We start from the raw sequence: 12,021 nt of genomic DNA, 5'->3' as shown, positions 1-12,021 counted from the left end.
CCAGGTAACACACTTCCGAGGTGGACCACGCGGAGCTTCGCTCACCAGCACTTTTTACTTAGGATGTGGCTTTTCCCCACCTCACTCCCAGCCTTGCGTGCACTTCAAGGAGACTTGGCATTTCAACTGTTTTAACCTGCAAACAGCTGGTGTGCTTTAGACGGAGAGTTGTGCATCCACATCTGTTCTTTCCTTCAGGAATAGAGTCATGGCTGGACACACAGCTGCCTGGATGGACTACATGTCCCAGAGGCCCCTGCAGGTGTAGCTGTGACGTTAAGTACCGACCACAGGGCTCTGAGGGAGGCAGTTGTGCCCGCTCCCGAGCCGGGCCTTCAGGCACTGGCTGTGCACTCCTCCGTGTGCTCTAGCCATTTCCAGCTGGAACCCAGAGGTGGGGGCAGTCAGCTTCAACCACGCAAGGACAAGAGCAGAGCAGCAAGACGGAAAGATTCTGGAGGCTTTGTGGTCCAGAGAATCTTTAAGCATCCTTTTTCTTAAGGAGTTCTGAGTGAGCAGATTAGTCACTTAGGTTGCAGATGATAAGAGTCAACTCAAATCCACTGAAGCAGGGAAACGAGTATATTTGCTCACGTAATTGGGAAGTCTGGGGTAAGAATTTCAGGCATAGCTGGATCTAGGGGTTCAAACGATGTCCATCTCTCAGTCTGGGCTTTCTGCAGAAGTCCAGGGAAGTTGGCCTTCAGAAATTCCAGGCTTAAAATCTCCTTATAGCTCATGACCCAGGAGAAGACAGGAGCTTCTCTCTTCCAACATATATTTTTAATTATGCAGAACAAGTGCTGGATGGTCCTGCTGGGATCACAGGCTCACCCCTGAACTCATTGCTCTGAACCCCAGAAGGAGATTGGAATGAATCTGTAAAATCACTACCTGCAACAGTCTACTTGAGAAGTTAACCAACATTACCAGGAGTGAAGACAGTGCCGAAGAGGGGGTAAAGTCAGGAAATATAAGTTGGGGTTCAGAAGATGGAAAATCATGCTCACTGGGGGGAATTTGGAAAGGCTTCACAGCAGAGGTGGGATTTGAACTGGGCCTTGATAGACTTAGGGCTTAAAAATGCATAAAGAAGAAAATACTGTACTTTCTTTTCTGACCATTTTCAAAGGCTCAGGCAAGCTCAGTAGCACTGTGGGATGGAAAGGATCCTGTTGTTTTTCTCTCCTCTGCCATTGGTTCGGGATGAGAAGCGCTTGCCTTTGAGCACTGAATCCTTCCAGAGGCGGACAAACATGGGGAAGAGTCTGGTTGCCAGGACACACATCTCCAGCCCAGGCACTCTCATGTAAAGCAAGAAGAAACGTTGTGCTTCTCTGTAACCTGAAGAAAGGATGGTGAGTGTAATTGGCAGTTCCCTTAATCAGTCCAGAAAGGCTTGTTATATAAATAAATGATTCAGATATGAAGTGACTTACCATAGGAAACAGACATTTCTCCTTTTCATTTTTCATATTCCTGGAATGCTTTCTTTTACATTTGCAGTGGAATATACGCTTGTAATTTTACTACATACTTATTATTTCCGAAACTATCTAGTGTTAGGATTTTACAAATACATTTTTATGCAGTTTCAAATAGCTTAGTGATTTTCCAATTAATCAGGCAACTAGAGCCTGTGGCTCATTTCTTTAGGACAGGGGTCAGTTATCTGGGATGGAGATGCCCCTTTGGCCAACCGGGGTGCTATTGGCTGGCTTCAGGAGTATGGCAGCTGGCTGGACCTTAAAGGGTGGTGGTTGTGGCAGTGATGATGGTGATGATGATGATGATAGCAACTACTGATCATACGGGTGATGCAGCCATGATATGAAAACCAATCTCCCCTGTTTTAAGGAGACTGCCGTACTGTCTTTCCTAGAGAATCGAGGTACCTTTAGTTTGTTTGATGGCTGCAAGAACATCCAGGGACTTATCATTTCCTAGTTGTTTGATGATGAAATGATTTCTTTAGGTACAAAGCTCTTTTCATTGATTGTACCTTCATGCAGGGAGTGGAGATGTAGCCATATTTGCTTTAAGCTTAGTCCCTCTGGATCAGTTTGTCCTTAGAGCACCTTGGCAGCAGTTCAGAAGCTCAGCGTCTGTTATCTGTCCCCTTAGGGGGCAGGGGCCACAACACCCCTGTGGGACTACAGTGAGTCCTAAAGGATTCCTGACTTCAGGTGGGTGGAGCCACATAACCAGTTTAACTTAACTGGATTGATTTGACTGGTGGGGTGGATCCTATTAGTTCTCAATCATTTGCTCACCCTTTCAATCCCCACCCATTGCCATGTGACTTGCAGTGTCTCTTATTGTTGGAGCATACTTCTCCACCCCCTTGATATTGGGCTTGGTGCCATGACTTGCTTTGTCATGGGCAAAATGAGATGCAAGCAGGAGAGATTGAGTGACAGGTAAGGGTAGAGGTTATAGCAGACTTCACTCTTACTCTTGATCATTTGTTCCTCTCTGTCTGCCATTAGAAAGCATAACCCCAATAGGCACTGCTCTTTCAGCCCAGGTTCTCACATGGAATGAGAGTGAGAAATACATATTTGTTGTTGTAAGCCCTGAAATGTTAGGGTTGTTTGTTACAACAACATAACCAAATGAAAGCTGACTGATACAATGGTCACTTATTGTCCTACGCAGTTCAATGAAAAATAGTCCAACTAGATATGTGTGTATATGTGTATCTATATAGTTGAACTATTTTATATAGTATCAGTAGATACATGGATATAGACTGAGGTTGTGACAGGTCTATCCAAGAAAAACTAATTCTAAGAAAACTAATGAACTACAGTCAGATTAAACCAACTATAACAAGAAGCCACTTTTGCATATAAAACTTGTAAGAGCTATAAATATAATTGTATTGGAGAGAGAGCACTGCAATCAGGCATTCGTGGACGTTGTTAACTGGGGTATAAATTAGTATAACAGTGCTGGAGATGGATTCAGACATAGTACTGGTAATAATTGTAGATGACATTTATAGAATGCTTTTATGTGCAAGGCACTACTATTTGAAGTCTTATTAACCTTACTTGAATTAATGAAATTGGTTTACATGTACTAGCTCGCTTAATCCTCATAACAACCTTGTCAGGAGAGGTATTATTATTAAACAATATATTTTAAAAGGCTTAAAAATTTGAGCACAGGTGTGTGTTCTTTGACCCACATGTGGGAATTTATCCTAAGGAAATAATTAAAGATGGGGTATAAAGTTTTAAAGTAAGAATGTTGATGGCAGCATGGTTTATAATTATGAAACTAGGAAGCAATATAAATATCCAAAAGATGGGGATCTTTTAAATAAATTGAGCCATTTAAAAGTGATATAAAAATGTAGCGTGGACATGAAAGGACCTTTATATTAAGTAAATAGTGTAGCTTGTAATAGTGCAGTCCTGTGTTGTCTGGTACAGTCGCCACGAGCCACATAAACACTTGAAATGTGGCTAGTCTGAATTGAGATGTTCTGTAAGTAAAGGCTCAGTATGGAAAAAAAAAGGAATATAGAATATCTCATTAATAATTTTTACATTGATTGCAATGTTGAAATGACATTGGACATACTATTCAAATTTATTTCACCTGCCTCTTGGTACATTTTAAATATTTATTTACTTTTATTTTTAAAAAGAACAATTGTATATGTTTAAGGTATACAACATAATGTTTTGATACATACACAGAGTGAAATGATTACTACAGTCAAGCTAATTAACATATCCATCTCCTCACATAATTTCTTTGTGTGATGAAAGTACAAATCTATTCTCTTAACAAATTTCCAGTACACAGTACATCATTACTAACTATAGTCATCATACTGTACATTAGATCTCTAACTTCATTCATCCTACACAACTGCAACTTTGTACCCTCTCACCGACATCTCCCCATTTCCCCCATCTCCCCACCCTTGGTAACTACTGTTGTACTCCCTGCATCTATGTATTTGACTTCTTTTAGATTCCGCATATAAATAAGATTGTGCAGTATTTTTCCTTCGGGGTCTGGATTATTTCACTTAGCAAAATGTCTTCCAGATTCATCCATGTTGTTGTAAATGGCAAGGTCTCATTTTTTTAAGGCTGGATAATAGTCCATTGTCTATATATACTACAATTTCTTTATCCATTCATCTGTCAGCAGACATTTGGATTGCTTCCATATTTTGGCTATCGTGAATAATGCTGCAGTGAATGTGAGAGCACAGATATCTCCTTGAAGTACCGATGATTTCATTTCCTATTATATAAGTTTAGAAGAGGGATTGCTGGATCATATGGTAGTTCTATTTTTAACTTTTTGAGGAACCTCCATACTGTTTTCCATAGTGGCTACATCAATTTCATGCCCACTAACAGGGCACAAGTGTTCCCTTTTCTCCATACCCTCACCAACACTTACATTTTCTTTTTCATTATAGCTATCCTAACAGGTGTGAGGTGATACCTCATTGTGGTTTTGAATTGCATTTCCCTGATGATTAACGTTGAGCACATTTTCACGTCCCTGTTGGTCATTTTTATGTCTTCTTTGGAAAAATGTCTATTCAGATCCTTGGTCCATTTTTTAGTCGGGTTGTTTCTTTTGCTATTGAGTTGTCTTTGTACTTTAAAAAACTCTGGATACCAGAAAAACTTAAAATTTCATGTGTGGTTCACATCTATTTTAGGCTTTGCAGTCCACACAGTCCCTGTAACAACTACGCAGCTGCTGTTTAAGGCAAAAGCCTCCAGAGAAAACATGTAAATGGATGGACGTCTTATTAAATCCATCCAATAAAAGTTTATTTATAAAATCAGGCAGCTAACCAGCAGGGGCTTTAATCTGCTGAACCCTGGTCCAGACCAGTGTTCCTTAACCTTGGCCCGCTTGACCTTCGGGGCTAGACAGTCAGTTGCTGTGGCGCCATCCTGTGCATTGTAGGATGTGTAGCGGCATCCCTGGCCTCTACCCTAGATGCCAGTAGCACCACTTGCCTCAGTTTTGGCAACTGAAATGTCTCCAGACGTTGCCAAATGTCCTCTGAGAGGAGGACAAAAATCTCCCTGATGGAGAACCATCGGTCTAACCTATATGATTTTATTTTCATGGAAACAAAAATTGTATGCATGTCTAGGTGTTCTGGAAGAATACACACCCAAGGTGGTGGCATTACACTTTCCCCCGTCTCTTTGCTTTTCTGTGTTTTCTAAATTAAGCATATGTTACTTATTTAATATGTAAACACACACACACACGCACACACACTTGTGTAGAAAAAGAAAGCAAAAATGACAAAGAGAAAATAAGATGACAGAAAGAAATCCACATGTAGGAAAGAAAGAGCAGGTAGAGGGAGAATGCAACCTTGTCCCCAGAGGACAAGTTCTCCACCTGGTCAGGCCTTCGAGTACCATCCAAGATGTCACATCCACGCCATGCATGTGTGTGGGCTGATAGACCAATCTCCGAGTTGACGGTTTGGAAAGATGAATCTGCCACATGGAGTAGGCAGGCATTTGCGTGGGGCAGTGTAAGTATTTACCCAAGAGAAACAGACTTGATTCTGATTTACATGTGACACCTCCTCAGATTTAAGGCATATTGGGACCTCCACAGCTGGACCCTCGAAGGGGAAGGAGAAACAAGGGATTAGACAACATATCAGAATAAAACAGAAAGCTGACTCTGTACAGCTACTTCTCACAAAGGCCCGGGTAGTAGCATTTTAGCAACTAAAAATCAGTGCCGATCTCCTGATATTTAAAATTCAGTAATCATAGTCACAGTCGTAGGTAATATTTACTTTGTGCTTTACCACGTGCTAGGCAGTGTGCCAGCAGGTCTTTGTGGTTGTCTCATTTAATTTTCCACAAAATGTTTCCAAGCTCTGCGTGGTACCAGATGTTCTTATGACAGTTTTACAGATGTGCAAACTGAGGGTCAGAGACAGTAAGTTATTGGCCCAAGTCACCCAGCTGACAAGAGGTGGGACAGAGACTGTGGTGCGTGTTCTCTGAGCTGAGAGGTCCCTCCCCTCTCAAAGCTGGTGATCTAAGCTACAAGGCTGCATATTTTCCCTTGGGATTCCAGTTCTCATTCTGAATGAAAAAAATATGGATTCCCTCAGAATTTCATTTTTACCAGATCAGTCTTTGTGGGGAGGAAAAGAGTTTGCTCACCCTCATCATTGGTGGGAAGCTGAGAAGCATGTCAAGTTCAAGGGCATTTGAACAATTTAATGGGGAGGTAGGGGGAGGTGAGGCAATGGTCCAGGCAGGAAGTGACACTGAAAGTCCCATCCATGGCCTGGTACTGGCATGTGGGTATATCTTTTCCATCCAGAGAGGACCCTGATGGGATCTAATGGGGGATCACTTTCATCCAACGAGGGCCCTGGCCTATGTCTGGAGAGATGGAGGGCACGGCAAAGAGAGGGACCAGACTCCTGAGGGAGGGCATTGGCAGTATCTAGACAGGGCAGCATCATGGGGGAGGAGTTCAGGTCCACGCCCATCCCATCTCCCCACCCCCACTCCACCTCTGGTCAGGGTCTCTAGGTACAGGTATAATAGGAGGAAGAACTGAAGTTAGAGATAGAGTGCTCCTCTCAAGCCAATTCAGAGTCACAACCATCATTACCACATCCTCAACTTGCTCCCCCATTCCAATCCCTTTAAACATCTTCAGCACCTCAGTGTCCTCCCTTCCTGTCTCTGATGAAGCTTAGTTCCTGTTCCCATCCCTTGATGTCCTGGATCCCAGCCCCTCCTGCCTCTCCTGAAACTGAATCCCACCCCTCATCCCCTCTCCTGCCTAGAAAACAACCCCCTCCTACAATAACCCAATATCCCCGTAAGAAATTAACCTTCTTGTTTGTTTGTTTATATTTGTTGTTTATTATATTATTGTTTGTTTATGTATGAGAGAAAAGTAGGATTGTAGGGACGGTTCCTCAGAAAACAGACTTCGAGACAGATATTTACTGGGGAGCACTTGTGGGAACAACACCTGTAAGAGAGTGAAGGAAAGATTGGACAGTAAAAGAAGTTGAAGTTCAAAGCAGTTGCAAAAGAGGCCTCAGCCCATCCCATGGGGAACTCTGAACGTGGGATGGCCCTTCAGAGATGTCTTGAATTGAGGCAAGGGGCTGAGTGCCTTAGTCCTTTGGGCGTCTTGGCAACACATCACAGCATCCACTACAAGTGCACTGAAGGATTTTGGCTGATTGTGGTGAGACTCTTGGGGTGGCCGAGTGACTACCTTCAGGGTCAGATACTTAATCTCTGAGACCCAGAACCTGAATTTTCTTTGTGTGTCCATAGATAATTGGCATCTCCATGACAAGGTCACACTAACTAAATTCAGACAAGACTAATGAATACACAGCAAATTGATTTGTTTACAATGAGACCATCCTTTTGCAGTGATCAAAATATTTGTGTTCTTTATCTCTAACACCCTTTTCCCAGGTTCAAGTTGAAACAGGAAGTAATTGGGCTCCAAGAAATCTCTCTGTAAGAAGAAAAATTGAAGGCATTCAATTATTCTTCTTCCAGAGATGGGATGAGTAAGATGCCAGAAATGTTTGTGACATGATGAAGACAGAATATTTCTTTTCTCAACAAGAAAAAAGAGAAGTCTAGGAAAAGAGATACAAGAAAAGCATGATCCAAAAAGAGGCAAACTAAAATGAAACATGATTTTGAGTCATTGATGGAGTATAATAAAAGAGAATCAGACCAAGCTACTGGGAACACTCTCCCTAAGTCACCCAAGAGTTGTGACATTGGACCCAAAAAGAAGAAGTGTGGTGCCGACACAGTCCTTGGCTCTCCAGGGAACAACATCTACCTACTCAAAATAATGTTGTTTTTAAATTTATTTTTGGCTGCATTGGGTCTTTGTTGCTGAGCACGGGCTTTCTCTAGTTGCAGCGAGCGGGGGCTACTCTTCGTTGCGCTGCGTGGGCTTCTTATTGCAGTGGCTTCTCTTGTTGCGGAGCACGGGCTCTAGGCGCGCAGGCTTCAGTAGTTGTGGCACGTGGGCTCAGTAGCTGTGGCTCGCGGGCTCTAGAGCGCAGGCTCAGTCGTTGTGGCGCACGGGCTTAGTTGCTCCATGGCGCGTGGGATCTTCCCAAACCAGGGCTTGAACCCGTGTCCCCTGCATTGGCAGGTGGATTCTTAACCACTGCGCCACCAGGGAAGCCCTACTCAAAATAATTCAAATGCAGTTTTTTGGTTTTCAACTCAGAATTAACCGGCAGACCAAGCAGAGAAGACTTATGGTTACAGAACAGAATGTAATGCTGTCAATCAGAACAATGGAAATGCATAGATCAAACTGACAGAAGTTGAAAGAGGAAAGCGGGGGAGCTGATATCTTCATCTCTCACTGTGTGGAGTTAAGAAATACTGTGTCAAGTTCATGGAATGAGAAATAGAATTTTAAGTACATTAAAGTATACTTTTATAAGAGTAACCCAAAGAAGAATTAAAAATAATACTGAGACTACCAAACTTTGGAAGGGAGAAGCGGCAGTAAAAGCAGAGTAAGTAAACTTCCATCTTCTGTTATTGATAGGTAAGGTACAGTATTGATAAATTAGCATATTATTTACAGTTATGGGGTAACCACCAGACACATAAACAGAACTGGTCCAGTGGTTGGCTTTGGGATGTAGTTGTGGATAGAGATGATCTGAGGGGAAAGAATGTTACTGCTGTAGTAGCTTTTTATCCTTATATACGCATTCCTTTCAAATTTTGAAAAATACGTGTAATCTTTAAATTACCAGGTAAAGCTTAATTATTAACCAGAAAGACGTTTGGTGGGTATAAACTTGGCCTGATTTGGGGACGGATCTCTTACATTCTGGGAAAGCCAGCAAAATTCCCTTCACCAGCAATGGAGGATTCATCTTTGGTATTCCCCCAATTTCAGGACCTGTCCCTACCAAAAAGACAAGGGTCCACACAGATGCATTTTAATTGGCTGGACTCCATTTCCTGTGCATCCCAACAACACAGATCAATGTGAAAGTCATCTGACCTCTCCCAGAGGAGCTGTTTCAATCCTGTGTGGCTCAAATAGGTCATAACTGGAACAGTGGTTCCCAACTGTGGCCACACACTAGGCTCTCTTGTGGAGCTTTAAAAATGTATGCTGGCCCAGGCTCCACCTCAGACCAATGAAATCTATGACCCAGGATTTATTATTTTTAAAAAAAGTCCCCAGGTGTTTCTACTGTGCGGTTAGAGTTGATAATCCTCCACCTGGTCATTCTGTGTGTGGCTCCCTAGAATCATAAAGCACGTTCACCTCAAGGCAGCTCACACTTCTCTCATCATCACAATTCTTCCATTTTTTCTTCTCAACACAGCATTTGAACCTCCTCATAAATCCCCCTTATCTCAAAACTTTCTCCCTTGTTTCTTTGAACCCCACTCTCCCTGATTCTCCTCCTCTCTGCTGAGCCATCTCAGTCTACTTCCTAGGGTCCTCTTCCCCTGCCTTCTTGGGACTCTACTCTCTGTACTGTTTCCAGTCTCTCAAGGATTTTAACTACCTTCTTGACCCACCATTATCATTGTGCTCAGGGTGGCCCCCAAATCATCCCCTCCATCCCAGATCTCTCCTTTGAACTTCAGGACTGGATATCTGATTGCCTACTGGGCATCTCCACTGTGATATCTCACAGGTACTTCAAACAAGACCCACCCCCATTGGAACTCATCATCCTTTCTCCCATCTTTCTTGCTGTGTTGAATGGCACTGGTTGTCCAACCCATTTCGGTTATACAAACACAAACTCCAGGAATCCTCTAGACACTTCTGTTTTCCTCCTCTGTACACCATCCAACTCATCTTGTCTTAGCCCCCTTCTGTTTCATCTCTGTAGCTCGGCTTCAGGTCAGTCCAACAGCATCTCTTCCCTGGATATCTGCAACGATCTCCTACCCAGTCTCCCTGCCTTAATCACGTGCCCTTTCAATGCTCACTTGGGCCAGGGTGATCCTTCCAAAGCACAAATATGACTGTGTCAATCTCCTGCTTAAAACCCTTCATCGCTTCCTCGTGGCCTTCCAAGTCCAAACTTAGAAAGGTCCACCAGGCACATAGTAACTCAGTGCTCCCTGCCTCTCCAGTTTCAGCACCTGCCACCAACAACAAATGCCCTGTGCGTCTCCCCACACTGTGCCGCCCCGCCACGCCTCTAATCTGCCAGCCTGCTTCCTTGCTGCTTTCCCCTGCAGTCTCCTGGGGCTGGCATGCCCTCCCTGACTTTCAGCTGTCTCCTCCTCACACTTCAAATTTTTTCTCAGGCCTCACCATCTCCATGCCACCTCCTCTTCCTGAGTGCCTATCCCAGGTCCTGGAAAACAGTAGATGTACTCAAGAAATGTTTACAGAATTACGAACACATAACACTGTGAATTTCAGAGACGAAATAGAATTACTACATGAAGAAAGTGAAAAAGAGAATTATATAACTTATCTCTAATTCTCAAATGCCTTGACTTTAAAGGAGGCTTTTCAGTGTACTCTAAAGAGGCCTGGGGGGGGCGGTCCCACAGAGCCCCCTCAAAGACCCTCAGTGGGGATCCTCATTTTAAACAAGACTGCTTTATTTTCATCAATATGTTGGTCTTCTGAAAAAGGTCTAGTTGGTTTTGTTTGTTTTTGTTTGTTTTTGGCTGGGTCGGGTCTTCGTTGTGGCACATGAGCTTCTCTCTAGTTGTGGTGCGTGGGCTCTGTAGTTGTGGCAAACGGGCTCTCTAGTTGCGGCACGTGGGCTCTCTAGTTGCGGCACACAGGCTTAGTTGCCCCACGGCATGTGGGATCTTAGTTCCCCAACCAGGGATTGAACCCGCACCCCCTGCACTGGAAGGCAGACTCTTAACCACTGGACCACCAAGGAAGTCCCTAGAAGGGTCTAATTTGAACAAAGTTTTTTGTGGCTAAGAAATATCTGAAAACCAATGGTCTAAATTATTCAAATAATTAAGATGAAGTGTAATTTCTATTTGAATTACTTCCCTCCAAAATTCTCATCAATCTATGTTTCTTTTTTTTAGACAGAATAACACAGGGATGTTTTCTCCTGGTTTTACTTAGTGTCTTAGTGACATATTGCCTTTTTTTCTTTTTTAGCTTTAAAAAGAAATTCTTATTTTGAGTGGGTAATACATGCATATGGTCCAAAAGAAAAAGGCGGGAATTCAGTCAAAAAATCAGCCTCCCCACAGACACGCATCCCCCATCTCCAGAGACAATACTGTAGCTGGCTTCAGCGTGTCCTTCCAGAGATTTCCATGCAGGGGTCACTGCTCTGGTGGGCAGGAGGCACATCCCCTTGCCAGGGACAATGGAAGGACAAGCCTTCTAAATGCCACTGATGGTTTAATCATTGCACACCCAGAATGGCCTTGGAGAGACACCTGGTCCCACTATCCAGTGACTGTCAGGAAGAAGGGCTTGACATCAACCCTTCCAACATCAAAACCATTTTTGGCCGACAACTTCTAGCATTTGCTTGGCTCATATCCAAATACCCATTTAGGTCAGCTTCTTTACTTACCTAGGGGCACATTTTCCTCCTAATACATTTTGGAGGAGTTATCAGAAAATTACACTACTTAAAATGAGATGGTCTGTGGGTGCTTTACTGAGATTTTTTTTTTTAGAGTAAGTATCTGCTATTTCAGTAGATGGTGTTGGGACAGTTGACTCTCACAGGGGAAATAATTAGAAAGTCCTACCTATCCCAATCACAGAAATAAATTAAAGATGTACTAAAGATCTAAACATGGTGAAAATGCTCTAGAACTATTAGAAGAAAACATAAGAAAAAAACAGAATTGTGAGAAAATAAATTATGAATTTTGGAGAGGAAAGGTTTTTTTTTTTTTTTAGATGACACAGAAAAGACAAACTATAAATAGAGGTACACCTGATTACACCTAATTAGAAAACTTTTGTCAAAATAACACCATGAACAAGATTAAAAGA

At 42.8% G+C, this 12,021-nt stretch overlaps 1 protein-coding gene across 1 annotated transcript in view; it reads left to right on the top strand.

The window, feature by feature from the left end:
* Nucleotides 1–7,555, top strand: part of EFCAB11 (EF-hand calcium binding domain 11) — a 180,511-nt gene extending 172,956 nt beyond the window's left edge. The window contains exon 7 of the mRNA XM_081227562.1: nucleotides 7,482–7,555. Coding sequence (XP_081083688.1) covers nucleotides 7,482–7,530 — 49 coding nt within the window. The 3' untranslated portion in view covers nucleotides 7,531–7,555. The remainder of the gene's footprint in view (nucleotides 1–7,481) is intronic.
* The last annotated feature ends 4,466 nt before the right edge of the window (nucleotides 7,556–12,021 follow it).

The sequence above is a fragment of the Mesoplodon bidens genome, assembly GCF_964165515.1.
Source record: "Mesoplodon bidens genome assembly, chromosome: 3".
Classification (NCBI taxonomy): domain Eukaryota; kingdom Metazoa; phylum Chordata; class Mammalia; order Artiodactyla; family Ziphiidae; genus Mesoplodon; species Mesoplodon bidens.
Note: the sequence above shows the minus strand (reverse complement) of the source record. Positions and strands in the feature narration are given on the sequence as shown.